Source organism: Paramisgurnus dabryanus, chromosome 1, assembly GCF_030506205.2.
Source record: "Paramisgurnus dabryanus chromosome 1, PD_genome_1.1, whole genome shotgun sequence".
Taxonomy (NCBI): domain Eukaryota; kingdom Metazoa; phylum Chordata; class Actinopteri; order Cypriniformes; family Cobitidae; genus Paramisgurnus; species Paramisgurnus dabryanus.
In genome coordinates, this window is record NC_133337.1 from 46,441,449 (window position 1) to 46,460,373 (window position 18,925).

Below are 18,925 nucleotides of genomic sequence, written 5' to 3' on the forward strand. Positions count from 1 at the left end.
TTTTTTGGTGCACATTTGTCCATTTTTAAAATGCATTATTTTTTAATTTCCATTTTATTTTAGTTAAAGGCACAATTTGTAAGATTATTGTAACATAAAGCAGTTGCATAGTGATATTTCATGCAGTTGTGCACATACAGTATACCATAAGTTCCAAAGGATTTGTAAATCCAGAGAAATTCAGATTTAAAATAATGGCTTGTCCCTTATCATTTTTGCTTTACTTATATGCGACATCTGGTAATGAAAAGTTACATTTAAAAAGTTTTTGGAGTTTGTAATTTTAAATAAAAAATAGTTATAGAAGTTTATTTTAAAAACAAAAAATAACACTATATTTTAAAGGGGTCATAGGGTGAAAATCTGACGTTTTCCATTTTTAAGTGCTATAATTGGGTCCCAAGTGCTACTATCCACCTAGATAACATAACAAAAAAAACAGTAACTTTGTTTTGGTAAGCGATTCTGTCCAATGTGATAAATTAGGTCGTTCAGATTTTGTTTTGTGAAGTAGATAGCAAGGCACATTACAATAATACCGCCAATATAACCAACAACCATCATTGTGATCAGTGTTTGCATTTCATCAGCTCATTTGCATTTTAAAGGACACACCCAAAAACGGCACATTTTTGCTCTGACTTATGGCGCTTTTCCATTGCATAGTACCCCACGGTTTAGTTTAGTTTGGGTCGGGTCAGTTTACTTTTGGGAGCTTTTCCATTGGGTGCAGTACGTAGTACCCGATACTTTATTTCGTACCACCTCGGTTGGGGTTCCAAGCGACCCGAGCTGATACCAAACGTGACGCGAAAACACTGTAGGTCACTGATTGGTCTGAGAGAATCGTCACGTCATCGCTATAATGTAAATATTAGCTTTAGCTTACTGCTAGCTTGCGCTGTCTTGTTATCTGTGTTCTGCTATAAGTTTCCAAACACCCTTTTAGCGATGAAAAACATCCACAGGTTGAGAATCCGGGACACCATAACAGTTTTTTCCAGACATGCAGTTTGTGGCGGCACATTCGCGACGTGCACGTCCGCATTATATATGCTTAAATGCAACTTGAATGAGGCTCAGCGGAGCGCCGTCGATTGACGATTGTCGGGTGTTTGAACAGAAACTGTCATGTGAGACAGAGGTAGTTAGAAACGCGATGTGCAAACATCTATTTGTGGTGGCCAATTTTAATTTTGTGGCAGACTGAGAAATAAATGAATGTATGGGAATGTACAACGGCACTCTCACTTGTATGATGTCACAGCAGTAGGCAGCGTAAATATAACGACACGCCTATAATCCCTCCCACTCCGAAGTGATACTAAACTCGATGGAAAAGCTAACCACGCCAAAGTGAGGTGAGCTGACCCGACCCAAACTAACCTAAACCGTGGGGTACTATGCAATGGAAAAGCGCCATTACAAAATGAGAGTTTTAACATGCTATAATAAATGATCTGTGAGCTAAAACTTCACATAAGCACTCTGGGGACACCAAAGACTTATTTTACTTTAAAAAAAATCTCATAATATGACCCCTTTTAAAAGCTATAAAGATGAAAATGTCTCCCGCCAAAAAATATATAAATAATGAAAATAATAAATAATATAAAATATAAAGCCACAAATCTCAAATAGTTTTAATCTAAATTTCAAGTAAAAATTTCAACAATGGTGACTCTTGTCACAAATTGATATATTGCTGTCACTACATTGCTGGCACTGCTTTAAAAAAGTTGAAAACTACATTCTTAGAGCTTTCCAATGAAAGATAGTTTGTCAAGTTTTATAATAGGACATTACTGTAAAGAATATATAATAATTAATATTAGGTATGTGTAACAATTAATTGCGATTAATCTACAGCAGAAAAAAAAATTTTTTTTTACATCATATATGTGTGTGAACTGTGTATAATTTTATGTATATATGAATATGCACCCATGCATGTATAATTTAAAGAATTATTATATTATAAATTATATTTATTTATTACACGGCTCTCTGGAATGCTTGATTCTGATTGGTCAGTTGAGACATTTGCAGGTTCGTTCTTTTCAAATAATAACCGCTCCAAAGTAATAACGCATAGCCGGTACTACTTGTACGAGTAAAATCGCTCCGCGCCAATAAAGATCAATAAAGATTACTGTTTGGCGCCATCTTGTGACAAACACTGGACAACCACGACAAGACACAGAGAGCTTACTGAGACTGAACTTGACAAAATAGAGCATGACAGCTACGAAGCCAACACACACAAAAATACAGAATGGGCATTAAAACTTCTCAAAGACTGGCTAAAGAGAAAAAAATGGAGACAGACAAGTATGAAGCAGAGGATCTTGATAAGGTATTACGATCATTTTATGCATCTGTGCAAAGTTTCGCGGAAGGATAAACATGTTCATTTAAAACAAATATGCCAATAAAATGTTTCAAATTCATATTCATGTCCCGTTTTTTTCTTATGTGGCAAGTAGCCGTGTAATAAGCGGGATAATGTAGAGGCAGCCGGTAGTTATTGGGAAATAAGCCCCTTCAGTGTGATACAAGACCCTCAGCTTCGCGTCGGGTCCTGATCACACTGTCGGGGCTTATTTCCCGATAACTACCGGCTGCCTCTACATTATCCCTTACATATTAAGTATTTGTATTTAAATATAATATAAATCATACATAAATATACAAATGTATATACACATGTAAACATTTCTTAAATAATAATAATAAACATTCATGTGTGTGCATTTATCTATAGGAAGTTATTTTACACAGTTCACACACATATACGATGTAAACCTAAAACTTTTATTCTGCTCTAGATGAATCACGATTAATCGTTATACATCCCTAATTAATATGCATTTCTACAGTATTTTACAATACACTGTACTGCCAAATCAGGGTGAAGATAAAATGTTTGCAAGATGCCTGCATGCAGCATAAAAATAATGGAAGTTTGCATTACAGGAACCCCTGTGCTTTTATCCCTTCAGCTTGCCTGGATTCTCAAGATAATGGAAATGTTTCTTCTTTGTGGCCGGACGGGCACATGAAGGCCAGCTGGATGACAGCTCTTAAAAGTTACAGACACACCAGTGAGGAACTCTAACAACATCCAGTTCAACTGTCAACACCACCTATCCTGTCCAATCTTTGACCAACGGGAGCTGGCCGCGGCTGTGGCCCCGCCCAAGGGACGGTGCATGTATCTGACGCCCACATGGGGGTGCTGTTTTGTCCTTTTCCCATGGAACCATCTTTTTTTGCCCGTTAAAGATGTTCAGAAGGTGTTGTACGTACTGATCTATAAATTCATAAATATACTGTATATTGTAAAAATCACTAGCTGAAACAGAAGCTACAATCAAGTTCGAAAAGCATTTATGTAAGTAAACGGGACGGGAGGGTGAATGTCTTGGGGGGGCGGCGGGGTTTAAAAAAACGGACTATCGCTCAAAAACTGCTCAAGTTTACAGGGTCGTCCTCGGTATCTTGTACACTTTGCAGGTTTTTGGATACAAATTTAAGGAAATGGGTCGTTTAAGTGACACATAAACAGTTCCGAAGTTCTTCATATCAAAAACCGAAAGAACCAAAGTGTAGTTTTTAGTCTTTTTAAGGAATGTTTCTGTTTGGTGTGTTGGGATTTTCTTTACCTAACCAAAATCTGAGAAGGTTTGTACGGCCCGGGTGTTAGTATTCATTTGTTTTTAATGTGGAACTCCTATTTTTTCTTTTGATCTTTGACTCGGACGTAAAGTATTTTTGTGTTTGAATTTTAAAGACTTTTTAAGTTTACATAAATAATACACCCGTAAAGACATTCAGAACTATTTAAAGGAGATTTGCCATCCAGGTTAAGGGAAAAAGTTTGCGCTCTGTATGTGTGTGAGATCGATAGTTATAGAAATGCAATCCACGTGACGCCCCTCCCGTATAGTTTAAAAAGGTTTGCGCATGCCACAAGTGCATGTAAGGACAGATTGGCCCTCTTAAAGCGCCATCCAATAAAGCACACATCCAAAAACCAACCCAGTTTAATAATATATATATAGTTTACTACACAAATAACACGATCAAATACCTACATTAATATAAATAATAAAAACATTAGTAGTTGAGACTGGGGCTTAAAGCAGTGTTGTGAATCTTAACATACAACAATACCATCACACACACATACAGTTGTATTGTAGAAGTGCGCGGTTGTTTTAATAGTAATGTTTGATGTGTCTAAATCACCCTGTCCTCAATGTCGTCGTGCTTCATGTTGGTGACGGGAGCTCTGTAAATAACTTTACACGTCTTTCGACTCGTCCTGTCACGAGGAGTAGGTGGGAAAACTCTGTGAACGCTTTGCTTCCGATTTCCAGAGTTACGTCGATTAAAAATCACCATTTTAATGTTTGTACGATCACAATTCACAGGGGTCTGTCTGTTGGTTTTGACCACAAACTATGTTACGCGTAAGTTTTATGGCACTGACTATTTAAACGGCGTTTTAATATTACTGTTACTTAACTGTTAGAAGTGAGGGTTTGATTTTTGTGAGTGACGCGTTAAGTTCGTCTCTAGTTCATCAACGCTGCGTTTTTGTCTTTTAGATGCTAGATTTTGGTAGCGTATAGTTACTTTCAGAGGCAGTATATTGTGAAGTGTGGAAAACAAAAGATGACGTCATCCCCTTTGGAGCACACATCAGTCTTTTGTATCGACAAAGTTCTCGGTCTGTAAATATGTGTAGTGTTCACGCACCTTTCATTGTGTGCTGGGCTTCGTGACATATCAGATTTGTACCTCCGCACCTGTTAGCGCGCGCGTGTGCGTTTATGACCTTAACCACAACGTCCTTTAACGTAGTGATGTCGTCCGGTTATGTGACGCTTTCACGTCTCGTGCTCCATTTCTCATGCTTGTTTTTTACTTGATTTTATTTTTCCTTGTTTTTGTGCTATGGGGAACTGCTGCCTTGCCTAGCCAAACTACACTGTCTTTATTTACATTTTTTTTTTTTTTTGTAAATCCATCCGAGAGTTCCTTTTCTGTACTTGGTCGACATCTTCAGATCCGCTAAAGTGAAAAGGAATGATGGCCATCAGAAGACACTAGCTAGTGTAGATTTACAGAAATAAACGTCCACCCCCTTAATAAAATCTTGGTATTCGTATTGGGCAAGAATGGACGGTGAATTGTTCTGGCCCACCCGTCCAATAACAGGCCGATATGCATGTCTACTTTTCTTGGTGAATCTTTTTCAAATGTCGTGTGTTAATAAACACACTTAATAAAAAAGTCATAGTATTTGCACCATTTGGGAATTCTAAGTGACATACAGTACCGTATTTAAAAAGAAAAAACATTAGAAAATAGTGAAAATATGTAAAACAAAAGCCTTTGCTTGGTATGCTCCCCTCATTCTTAGTAAATCTATTGCATTGTAATGGTATACTATTGGGCTTCGTATATATTCGGAGTTTAAACATGGATGCTGGATTTTGCATGATCATACATTTAATAAAATCATGAAATGACAACTATCAAGTGTTTGTCTGAATGTTAGTAGGTCTTCATAGCTTTGTTATTATTGAAACTTTATCTGGAAGAGTATTTAATAAAAAGAGCATTTCTGCAGCTGGTTTTCGGCTTTCTTTCGGTTAAAATGTTCTCTACCATAATAACAATGGAATGACTCTGTCATCATCTGGTCATTTGTTGTTTCCCAGTGTGATTTTCTGTACAAATATCTGAAGAGTTTCATTGCAAAACGAGATAACTCCCTTTTTTTAATTGTTCAGCAATCTCATTTTTTGGTTGTGCATTCCAATTAATATCAATTCAACTGCAGTTGGTTTGTTTTGATTTAAACCTTCATAACTTATAAAATACAGCTAAGTAGAACCATAAAACAAAATAATAACATGATAACATAATAATAAACATGTTTTTAAAAGTGTAAAAAAATTGATTTATCTCATTTTGCAACGAAACTCTTCATCTATCAATTACAAATTGCATAGGAGAGTAGACCAATAAAGTCCAAATACAGATAAAAACAAAGAGAATCCCGCACACTATCTACTTACAATTTTTTTTATTTATTAGCATGATCTTCATTGGGCCTGATGAATAAATACATTTTTATACGGTTTTGCAAGCAGATAGTGTGCTGGATTCTTTTTTTTCAGTACAAATATCAAAAAATTCTTAAATTAAGATGCATTTTCTTGATGAGCAAAATGACCTAGGAAAAAAAGTATGGGTTTTAGACCATCCAAAAATACAATTTAAGTGAATTTGTGCTTAATTTTTTTTCTAAAAAGTACATATCATGAAAATTTGACTTTTCATGTTTAAGTGCTAAAAGTGGGTCCCCACACTGCAAAAAAAAAAAAAAGATTTTCAAGAAAAAAATTCTTAGTATTTTTGTCTTGTTTTCAGTAAAAATATCTAAAATTCCTAAATTAAGATGCTTTTTCTTGATGAGCAAAACGACCCAAGAAAATAAGTCTATATTTTAGAACAAAAATATCAAATTTAAGTGATTTTGTGCATAAAACAAGCAAAAAAAAATCTGCCAATGGGGTAAGCAAATTTTTCTTGAAATTTTCAATGTTCAAGATTTGTTTGCTTACCCCATTGGCAGATTTTTTTTGCTTGTTTTATGCACAAAATCACTTAAATTTGACATTTTTGGTCTAAAAATTAGACTTGGGTTGTTTTGCTCATCAATAATTTGTAGATATTTTTACTCAAAACAAGACAAAAATACTAAGATTTTTTTTCTTGAAAATCATTTTTTGCAGTGCAGTGCTTCTATCAACCTAGAAAATGTGTAAAAGATCAACCTAGTAACTTAGTTTTGGTAAACCATTCTCTGCATGCATTTGAAAAAAATAGGTCATTGAAATTTGGCTCCTCTTGTGATGTCAGAAGGGGATAATACGGCCCCTTTATCAGCACTATCCAACCATAACACTGCCATTTAGTGCAGAGATAAACAGGACACACCCAAAACGGCACATTTTTGCTCACACCTACAAAGTGGCAATTTTAGCATGTTATAATAAATGATCTATGTGGTATTTTGAGCAAAAATTTCTTATATGTACTCTGGGGACACCAAAGTTTTATTTGACATCATAAAAAGGTCTTGTGAAATGTCCCCTTTAAATCACTTTATCCAAGAAAATTAAGAATAATTTTCTTACCCCATTGGCAGATTTTGTGGCTTACTTTAGAGACAAATTCACTTAAATTGTAGCATATATATATATATATATATATATATATATATATATATATATATATATATATATATATATATATATATATATATATATATATATATATATATATATATATATAATATATAATATCTCCCTATATATATATATATATATATATATATATATATATATATAATATCTCCCTATATATATATAGATAGATAGATATAAAATATATATTATATATATATATATATATATATATATATATATATATATATATATATATAGATAGATAGATAGATATATATAGATATATAGATATAGATATATATATATATATATATATATATATATATATTATATATATATATTATATTATATATATATATTATATATATATATAGGGAGAGAGAGAGAGACTACTTGTTTTCGTGACTTTTCTTAAAATTTTTTGGGTCACTAAAAAAAAATCATCAAATTATATTGACTCTGTGTATATGAATCTGATTGCAGACAAAATGTATTTTCTTTACTCTTAATTGATAATTCCGGTATTTAACACTTGTTGTTTTGGATGAACTACAGTGATGGACACAGAAATTTTGACAATGGGTCGTGTCTTGACTTTTTGACTCGTTTAGAAGCGTCTCTTGACTGCTTCAGAATGGAAGTCAATGGCCATGCACAAACATGTCATTAAAACAACACTTAACTTTCATTTTCAAAACTGTGCTACTCACCGAGTGGTTTGTGGTGTTCGTTGATGAAATGACAACTAGGAAATGAGAGCACAGTTTTGAAAATGAACGTTAAGTGTTGTTTTAATGACATGTTTGTGCATGGCCCTTGACTTCCATTCTGAAGCAGAATCTTCTAAACGAGTCAAAAAGTCAAGACACGACCCATTGTCACAATTTCACTGTCCATCACTGTAGTTCATCCAAAACAAACCAGAAATGAGACTCAAAGTGTTAAATACCGGAATTATCCTTTAAGCACAGAGTACTGTCTGTAGTGACTCCCAGTGGCTCTCAGTAAGTCTTAAGTGCTTGGTTGCCTGAATCTGACCGACAGAAACCTTCAGAGCTCCGAAATGGAGTGCGAGTCTCTTGTTTCTGTGTGAAGATTAATGAAACTCTCCCTACACACTCACTCCACTCATCCATCTATCTGATAAAACCGTCTGCAGGAAAAGAGATAAGATATAGTCTCCCCTCCCAGTTCACCTCACTTTAAACTTAGAATGGAAATTTTGAATATCAGTTCTTCCTTCTGTGCCTTTATTTCCCACGATGAACTCATCGGCTCACATTATATTGTAAATTCAAGTCAAGACTTTCAACCGTTACACATACAGGTACAAACAATACACATTCACTCATTGGCAATGAAGGTCTGCTGCATATAAAGATTTTCAACAAAACATTTTAGAGAGTGCACAAATATGTGACCCTGGACCACGAAACCAGTCATTGGGGTCAATTTTTTATTTTAGATTTATACATCACATGAAAGCTAAATAAATAAGTTTTCAATTGATGTATGGTTTGTTAGGATTGAACGAGATACAACAATTTGAAAATCTGGAATCTAAGAATACAAAAAAATCGAAATATTGAGAAAATTGCCTTTTAAGTTGTTCAAATCAAGTCCTTAACAACACATATTACTAATCATAAATGCATTTTTTGTATAACGATTAATCGCGATTAATCGTTAGCAGAATAGAAGTTTTTGTTTACATCATATATGTGTGTGAACTGTGTATAATAACTTTGTATAAATAATGTACACACATGCATGTATATGTTTTAGAAATGTTTACATGTGTATATACATTTGTATATTTATGTATAATTTATATTATATATAAATATAAATACTTAATATATACATTTTTTTTCTTAAAATTATACATGAATGTGTTCATATTTATATATATATACATATTTATTATACACAGTTTACACACATATGTGATGTAAACAAAAACTTTTATTCTGCTAACGATTAATCACGATTAATTGTTAAGCATCCCTAATATTTACATTAGGAAATTTACAAAATATCCTCCTAGAACATGATCTTCACTTAATATCCTAATGATCTTTGGCAAAAAAAATTATTTTGACCCATACAATGCATTTTGGGATTTAAGTCCTACAAATATACCCATGCTACTTAAGACTGGTTTTGTGGTCCAGGGTCGAACCGAGCTCATCCCAATGCATTCTGGGATTGAACACTTGCGATGTTGCTTTAGTATTTGATCATATTTATATAGATGACATCATATGTGCCTACATTTAGCAAACAGCATTTACATCGGTAGCTCACTAGATTTTTAACATATCTGCAAATCACACAGCCATCTTGAATTGATTTGACATTTCTTGGAAAAATAAAAAAATTGACTTTCTTTAAAAAAAAAATCTATTACACAATTTTGGAATTGTTTGTGTAGCTGCATGGGTGTACAGTGTTGACCTCGCTAACAAAAATAATTTAAATAGCACTGTTTTTAAGGAACAAGGCGGCAAAAATTAAGACACATTTAAATACGTTTCTGCTTGGCAGAATGAAACAGTTTTGGGAATAAAATAGTAATAATTCCTTGCCAGCCTCTCTCTTTCACTGACTTTTCCATAAAAACCTCAACGTCCTGGAAGTGCTGGGCAGTTTCCTCTTTTCTGAGAAGACAGCCAGTTAATGACTGATTTTAAACCAATCTGCAAGTCACTGTCCAATCAGGGAGCTTGCATTTCCATAGGCGTCCACTACAAGTTCCTCCACCTCTGAGGAGTTTAGCTTGGGCTTGACCTTTTGTGGACTGAGCGGCCCGTCTTTTAGAGCCTGTGCGGTGTATGCAGGGCGAGAGGGTCAGTTACCCTGTTCCTGCTCTTGCCGCACTCAGACCCTGAGTTCTCCAGTGTGAAACTGGGTTCTAGCGTGGTTCTCCTCCTGTAAGTCTTCATCAGCTCCAGCTGGCATTGTGCAGTTCGTCTCGGAGCCAAATGGGCAGCGGCTGCCCCTGACGTTTGAAGAGCCTGAGCAACTCCACGTTCTGTTCGCGGTAATACTCGGACAGAAATGTCCTCGACTACAATAAAAAAAACATGCAAGATGAGTCAAACGCTTATATAGACGGATCAACACATTAAAATACAGTGATGTCTTCACTGATCGCCCGAGAGAAACAAGATGTGTATTTTTCTGCAGTTACGTCAACCTCATATACATATCTGGCACTGAAAGCTCTGCTGCTGAGAAATGAGTTTTACCTCGGGGTTCATGTCTGGATATTTCCTTCCTTTGCTTTTACCCAGACAGCGAGTGCGGCCCGCCTCCGCTTTCTGACACCAGAAACCTTTACTCTCATCAAACCTATGAAAACACACACAGTGAATCACACATTGCTTATTCAAAATGAGTCAACATCTGAAAAATAACTTGAGATTCAGTAAATCATTTCTGAGCAAACTTCCTTTAAAGGATTATTGTATTATAAGGATAAATGTATTATTGTAAATGCACTAAGAGAGCTTAAATAATGATCCAGTAAGTCGTACATTAGAGCTTGAGTGTAGTTGTAATATGGTGTGACTCCCAAAAACTTCTGGATCCCGTCCATCACCTGAGCAGGAGCAGAGCGAAACTGCACACCGTCCACCATCAGCAACTGCTCACAGGAGATAAACACACATCACAATCTCATACAGGACTGATCATCTGACATCTACGGAATGCTGTTGATCCCACAGAGAATTCCGACATACCAGTAAACGGGAAGCATGTCGTTAGTAACAGATTTATAATGACAGCAAGTTGAAGGGTTTGAAAACAGATGTAACACATAAGTGTGCAATACGTATTTTCTTCACCCATAGCGACATCGTAAATAAATAAAAAAATAATGAGGGTTTTCAAATATGTAAAAGTTGACCGTTTAATTATTAATTATTTGGAAAAATACCCATCATTTAAGCAATTTTTGAAAGCAATGCAGAGCAAAAAATGCAACACAGCTGTCTAATATCAATGCTTTATGGGTAGGACATAAATATCTATCCACATTGTCACATTAACCAGCTTACCGTGGTAAACTTGCGCAGACAAGATTAGTACATGATATCACTGGTCTTATGCCAACATGAATGTTATCGGTGTCCTAGTTCCCTATTTAAAGTGTTTATATTACATTTAAGCATTTGGCTTTGATTTAAAGTGACTTATTGTATAGGGTACAATGAATAGGTTTGGAACTTTTTTCCAGCACAACCTCCTTGACCTAAATTATTTAACTCTTTCCCTGCCATTGACAAGTTATCTCGTCAATTAAGAGAAAACGCTTCCCTGCCCATTACGCGTTTGTTTTTACGGCAATCTATATTTCCCCTAGGTGACAGTCTTACCCAACTTATAAAACTCTTAAAGGATAGTTCACCCAAAATTAAAAATGATGAACTATCTCTTTAAGCATTCACTGATTCAAAAACAGAAAAACTGTTTATTTTTTATCATTGTTCTAAATCTGATCGCTAACAAAAGTAATTTACAAAAATGCAATTATCTCAGCCTTTTGCTAAAAATGTTGTATTTTTGAAGAAACCTACCCATATTTTAGAAGTAATTAAAAACAAATAAAGATAGGATGGGTTTTTTTTGTTTGTTTGTTTAAAAGCAGGGGGTCTGTTCTTATATTTGATATATTGTATGTTTATATTTATAGAAGAACATTTTTGGAAGGCATTAAACTTTTCTGAAAATCATTAAAAATGTTGGCGCTGGCTGGCAACTTTTTAAAAATGCTGGTGGGGAGAGAGTTAAAGTGTCCCATGAGATTTTAAGTAAAAATTTAAATCATTTAATAGCAAATTTGAACGTTTAATTTCAAAAAACATTTATTTTTCATCCATTTAAAAGTTTTTAATCAGTAGTCTTTTACATAGTTATTGTTATTATTACCTGTTATCGTACCTTCATCTGGTAATTTTCTTTTATTGGTACATAAAATGTATCTGTTCTTTTTCCATGAGTTTTCTGATATATTGTAGTGATTAAACAATAAATATATTTTTTAATTAAAATGTATTTATTTACATTCTATGATTTAATTATCATTTATTTGTCATCAACTCTGCTCTATAGACGTAGGGCAGCAGTAACAACATAAACAAGCGAATTTCGTGGTCAACACGTAACTTCCGGTAAACTCCGCTAAGAATAAATAACAACAAATTACTTTAAACATAGTTTATTTATATAACAAGCAAAATAAAAAAACACTTAGATTACATAGGAAACAAAACATTTGTTATTTTTGACGAGGTATTTGTTCAAGAGTTCAGTTTAGCAACTTAGTCAGACCATTAAAAAACTGAAACCGGAAGTAAAGTTCAGACCAGACGCGTATCACGTCACCGCACGTGCGTCCCAATATAATTGAACCCTATGACTTATTTCCAAAGCTGCATGTGTGCCGTTACTACAAACACATTTTCATTTGTTTTACCAGACTGAGGGTTAAAACCATTCTCTGTGGTGACTGACAGCATGTCAAACATACTGCACGTAAACATGAAGTAAAAAAATAATTAAGATTTTCCAAGTATGTGCATTCCTATTGAGATGAATAGTTCAACCGAATTTGCCGTAGGCTACACGCTGCAGTGTGTGTTTGTATTTGTGTAAGCACCTGACTGGGTTGGTAATGCTGTAGCCAGCGCTCCAGATGGCTGCTGTAAGCCCCGGGTTGCAGACAGCGGCGATGCAGTGACAGCAGAGCGGCGTTCGACGAAGGACCTGCGGTGATCACCTCATGAAATGTATAGTTTAGCGCAATAGGGTCCTGATGAGCCCTTTGATGCTAGAAAGAGAGAGAGAGAGAGAGAGAGAGAGAGAGAGAGAGTAGTGAAATCAAACATTTATACTGGTCCCTTTCATGTGTCTCTATGGACCACATATTAACATCCGTCTCTGGTGATCTGATCACAGTTGCTCAGCGGAGATTAAACACTGTTTGTGATAATGTATGTTTTGAATGCCTGTGATTAGATTTCAAGAGGATGGTATGATGTTGGTGCAGGTGGCTGCAAACTTCACGTACACATTTACACAATAATGTACAGTATGTTGGCGAGATGTAATTGGCAACGTTTAAAACTAAAAGGATTAGTCAATTTTCTTAAAAAAAATCCAGATAATTTATTCACCACCATGTCATCCAAAATGTTGATGTCTTTCTTTGTTCAGTCGTGAAGAAATTATGTTTTTTGAGGAAAACATTACAGGATATTTCTCATTTTAATGGACTTTAATGGACACCAACACTTAATACATAACTCAACACTTAAAAGTTTTTTTCAACGGAGTTTCAAAAGACTCTAAACGATCCCAAATGAGGCATAAGGGTCTTATCTAGCAAACTGATTGTCGTTTCTGGCAAAAAAAAAGAAAAATTATGCACTTTTAAACCACAACTTCTCTTCTTCCTCCGGCTGTGTGACGAGCCAGCGCGAACTCACGTAATTGCGTAATGACGTAGAAAGGTCACGTGTTACATATATGAAACGCACATTTGCGGACCATTTTAAACAATAAACTGACACAAAGACATTAATTAGTATCATTCCACATACAACAACATCGGAACGGTCCTCTTTAAACACACTTGGAAACACTGGGGTGTAGTTTTGTATACGTCCTCCGTTACCTCTTGACGTGATGACGTTTTGCATGAGGTCGCGCTGACGCATCACAGGACCGGACCTAGACAAGAAGTTGTGGTTTAAAAGTGCATATTTTTTATTTTTCTTGTCAAAAATGACAATTGGTTTGCTAGATAAGACCCTTATGCCTCGTTTGAGATCGTTTAGAGTCCTTTGAAACTCCGTTGAAAAAAACTGTTAAGTGTTACGTGTTGGTGTCCATGAAAGTCCATTAAAATGAGAAAAATCCTGGAATGTTTTCCTCAAAAACATTATTTCCTCTCGACTGAACAAAGAAAGACATCAACATTTTGGATGACATGGTGGTGAGTAAATTATCTGGATTTTTTTTAAAGAAAATGGACTAATCCTTTAAGCACAGTGAATGGTAGTTTGCAAAAAATAGGATGTGGTCACATGCATTTCTGATACCAACAATCATGTCACAAATGATTTAGTACACACAAACATACCTGGTACCAGGAATACGCCCGGTCAGTGGGGTTTATAAGTATAGTGATTATTTTGGCTCTTGGTAACAACGCCGCCACTCTCTTTGGGACGGTCTCGGTGTCAAAATAGTTTGCACTCTTCTCAAACAGGAAGTCTGTACTTGCATTGGAGGGTATGGGGAAAAAATCCATATACCTTAAAGATACAACAGACAGAGTCACAGTAAGAACAAAAGGCAAATCTGGTTTACTGTACCAATACAAGGAGAAATTTACTAAGAATGTCAGTGTAGATTGAGACGTGTTTATAATTATTTTAGCACCAGATTAACTTGAGGAAATTGTGAAAATGGTGTAATAGTGTGGGATACAATTTGTATGGGAATTGCAGCAAGGATGTGCATGATCTGACCTGTGTGATCCGGTATCCCAATATGGCGCATGACTATGTTAGATGCTAAAAAGCTGCAGATTAAACTGTTTGTTCAATTAAAGGAAAACAACACAGTATAATATTTTACTAAGTTCTTACCACAACTAATACATACCTATCCTTTTTCAATAAGTGCACTTTTAATCCTTGTACAGCGCTTCTTGGATGTGTTAGCATTTAGCCTAGCCTCATTCATTCCTTAAGATCCAAACAAAATACCACCATACTTACTGGTGTAACTACTCATGTAACAATCTTTAAATAGGGAAAACATGGAAGTGTTTGGTGGCTTCTAAATTCATCCCTGTTTGGAACCATAGGAATGAATGGGGCTAGGCTAAATCCTAACACATTTACAACGCGCTGTACAAAGATTAAAAGTGCACGCATTGAAAAAAGATAGGTATGTATTAATTTGTCTAAGCTGAGGTAAGAACATAGTCAAATATTGAAAAACGGTGGTGTTTTCCTTTAAATCAAAATAATTTTTTACTTACAAATACAGCCAAGTTACATGCCAAAAATCTGAATACTTTGTCTTAGTGCTTTAAATTTCTAATCCCAAGAATGGCTAATAATAATAATTGTGATGTTTGTAGGAAAAAGCACAACTAATAAACTATAGTGCAATATGTTAAACTTAAAGCGCTGACTAAATATATAATTGTAAGTACATTGTGTTCGAAGGGTTTGGGTAGCTAATTTGAAACAAAGGAAATGAAGCATAGCTGGGGTTTCCATGGTTACCAGTCAATGCCACGCTGGTAGTTTGGTCCGCTGAAGAACTGCACCTCTTCAAAGGTGACGGTGCTGGGGAAACTGCTTGTTATGGCAGGGTGCAGGGTCAGAAACGAATGGAGTGCAGTACTACCTGTGTGACACCAGAGTAATTCATCAAATATTCATTATAAATACAGTACATTATGGGTTCCTTGACTTGCATCTAGGGGTGGGTCACATGAACCAAATATATTTAATCATGATATACGAGTCATTTTACATCATGATTACGTTATAGATCACAACACAGTTATTTATCTTTCTTTTCCTAAAAAAACTCTAAGATAAATAGATACAAAATAAAATATATAGGCCTATTTCTTACTATTAAAGATGCAAGAAGAAATAGTCAAGATTTTTTTTTCAATGCATGTTTAATTAACATGAATGACAGACAGGAGCAATATTAGTTAACTTCCCCTTTAAGGCCCAAGTCCAGATCCATACCGTTAGGCATGCATTTTTTTTTCAGTTGTTTACTTTCTCTTTAAGACCTAAATGATAGTGTTTATGAGGATACTTGCAAAGATGGGCATTTTGATGATGTATTTAAGGCAAATAAAGCTGCAAAAATGCTTACGAACTCAATAAGCAGCGAATGCGTGGCTTGCATGTTCCTCTTACACAGAAACATTACGCTCATATAGCCCAGTTGTTTGCGTTTCAACGGCTTAAAATCAATTGTTTTTCAACTGCAGTGCTTAAATATGTGTTTATATAAGTTTTTTTTAAAGAACAAGAATATTGCATATATAAAAGAGGATCACAATGCACTGAAAAAAAATAATTCATTCAATTTACTCAATTATTTTAAGGTAAGTGGTTGCAATCAATTTATTTAAGTTATATTTAAAGAGTAACTAAACCCTAAACCAACTTTTTTTATTTAATGATCTGTAAGAATGATGCTTTATTAGTGCTGTTCATTGATTTTATTAAGTTTTTTGACATTTGGATATAAAGTGTTTCAATACTACAATATATGGTGTAAAAACGTCTGAGTGCTGCCCTCTTCAGGTTGAACGGTGGCTACTGCAGTTGAATTTTCCTATTGGATATTGGGTCCAAGAAATAACTCGTGACGTAAGCAGGTTCAAGCTCACCACGCCCTTGTTACGATCTCACCACACACTTTGTTTGTCCCCTCTATCTCCGTTGGGATCTGCCCACTTTTCTTGCATTTTTCAAATATTGCAGTGGGTGGAGTCAGGCTCTGACCAGGGGTTTAGTTACTCTTTAAACAAAAAATAAAAAAATAAAAATAAAAACTTTTGTTTAAATGTAGCTTAAATAAATCGATTGCAACCACTTACCTTAAAAAAATTTAGTAAATTGAATGAATAATCTTTTTCAGTGTGTGCTTATTATTGCATTCAAAATATCAATTAATCAAATCAAAGTATTAATAAAAAAAAATAAATAAACAACAACAGTGGGATATTTTACAATAAACTAAAAAAAAGAATGCAAAAAGAAAATGTTTCAAAAATGTTACATATACACTTTGCTTTTTAATCTATGATTTTTTATAGTTTCAAGATTATTCCTTAGTTCTGTTCTAATTAAAATGCTGTTGGGTTTGTTGTCTACCCATTTTTGTTAATGTATGTGAAATTTGCCATCAATAAGTTGATCAACAAGTCTTTCTCCACACTGTTACTTTTATAATACAAAAATATACCCTTACCAGAAAACCAAATTTTTAATTTTGTGAGTTTGAATATCAAGTATTCCACATCAATCCAGAAAGACTGAGTAAATATAAATTGATAAAATAAATGTATTATGGATTCTACTTCCAATTTGCAAAAAAATATCTCTTAAGAATTTGGAGACTTGTTTCACTGCATACATTAAATGAAACAATTTACAAGTAATTTCGGTAACACTTTACAATTAGGTTCATTAGTTAACATTAGTTGATGTACGAACGAACCATGAGCAATACATTCGTTACAGTATTTATACATTTTTGTTAATGTTAGTTAATAGGAATAAAGCTTTTAATTGTTTGTTCATGTTAGTTCACAGTGCATTAACTAACCTTAACAAGATTTTAATAAAGTATTAGTAATTGTTGAAATGAACATTAACAAAGATTAATACATGCTGTATAAGTGCAGTTCATTATTAGTTCATGTTAACGAATGTAGTTAACTAATGTTAACTAATGAACCTTATTGTAAAGTGTTACCGTAATTTCTTTAACCCTATTGGTGAGACAGTATTTATTTTATAGACTTCAAACCTCTTTCCATTCAATCTGACTATATAAGGAATTCCAGTATGGTTTACATCTAGGCAAATATTCATTTCTGGATAAAGTTAATTAAATTTTTTCTAGTATATTTACTCAATTAATGTGCAACATTAAGTTTTCGTGACCATGTGCACAGTTACGTTACGTGAGCGCGTAACCTCGACATCGATTATAGTTCAAAATCTCTATCAGTTGACAAATTTCTACCAGTTTATCACCCTGACCAGTTTATCGCCCACCCCTACTTGCATCCTAGATTAATTTCTATCATCAATGTTACTTTAGCTCAATTGGAAGAGCAATGCACACATTAGCAATTTAAAAGTCATGGATTCAAGTCCCAGGGAACACGGAAATCTATACCTTGACTGCACTTTAAAATTAAAGTGTCTACCAAATGCATGAATGTAAACATTTTAAAGGTATTATAAGTAATTATTTTATAGTGTTTTTGTTCTTTTTAAAAGATTAAATGACTGATGAACAACGATTTGTGCCCAAAGTATGATGTGTACATTGGGTTTGAATCCCACATCTGGAATGCATTGCAAGTTGCATAGATGTAAAGTAACCCAGATCTGAGATTATTCGAGGATTACCTGTTTTCTGAGGGCCAATCACCAGAAACTTTGGAAGTCTGTCACAGGTCTTCTCCTTGGACCAGATGTCTTTGTGTCTCTTATCATGACATGGATTCTGTTTGTCAGCAGTATAATATGAAAGTATATTAAATTGTGACTATTACACATTTCACAAAATGCACTTTTCAAATTTAGTTGAATTATTATTAGAAATCAATCAAACAGATGCTCAAACATGCTGAATGTAATTGCACAAACCTGCCACAAGGGGTCTCTCTCGTCAGGGAAAATCTGGAAGTATTTGTGAGCGAGTCGGACGGGAGGCAGCGTCTGCAGGCGCAGGTGAGTCCAGCACTGCACAAACCTCACCAATGACTCGAAGGTGTAGAGACCCAGCCGGTCATTGCCGTAGTTTGACAGGTGAGTCATGAATATACTGACCTGCCCGTTGGAGAGGCAGAGGACAATTCGGGT

The 18,925-nt window shown here is 34.7% G+C and overlaps 2 protein-coding genes across 21 annotated transcripts in view; one reads left to right on the forward strand and one right to left on the reverse strand.

Moving 5' to 3' along the window:
* Positions 1-5,640, forward strand: part of camk2g1 (calcium/calmodulin-dependent protein kinase (CaM kinase) II gamma 1) — a 97,935-nt gene extending 92,295 nt beyond the window's left edge. For 13 of the 14 annotated variants that reach the window (XM_065262446.2, XM_065262437.2, XM_065262433.2 and 10 more), the window contains one exon: positions 3,003-5,640. The gene's annotated coding sequence lies outside the window, so the exon portion shown is untranslated. Of the gene's footprint in view, positions 1-2,976 lie in introns of all 14 variants that reach the window. The other variant, XM_065262434.2, reaches the window with a different exon arrangement.
* A 3,602-nt stretch (positions 5,641-9,242) lies between these two features.
* The window catches only part of ndst2b (N-deacetylase/N-sulfotransferase (heparan glucosaminyl) 2b), an 85,718-nt gene continuing 76,035 nt past the window's right edge, over positions 9,243-18,925 (reverse strand). For all 7 annotated transcript variants that reach the window (XM_065262500.2, XM_065262501.2, XM_065262496.2 and 4 more), the window contains 8 exons: positions 18,710-18,892; positions 18,470-18,566; positions 15,578-15,701; positions 14,419-14,593; positions 12,934-13,104; positions 10,808-10,917; positions 10,520-10,622; positions 9,243-10,338 (listed from right to left, as the gene is read on the reverse strand). In XM_065262500.2, the coding sequence (XP_065118572.2) occupies positions 10,213-10,338; positions 10,520-10,622; positions 10,808-10,917; positions 12,934-13,104; positions 14,419-14,593; positions 15,578-15,701; positions 18,470-18,566; positions 18,710-18,892 (1,089 nt within the window). In that variant the 3' untranslated portion in view covers positions 9,243-10,212. The remainder of the gene's footprint in view (positions 10,339-10,519; positions 10,623-10,807; positions 10,918-12,933; positions 13,105-14,418; positions 14,594-15,577; positions 15,702-18,469; positions 18,567-18,709; positions 18,893-18,925) is intronic.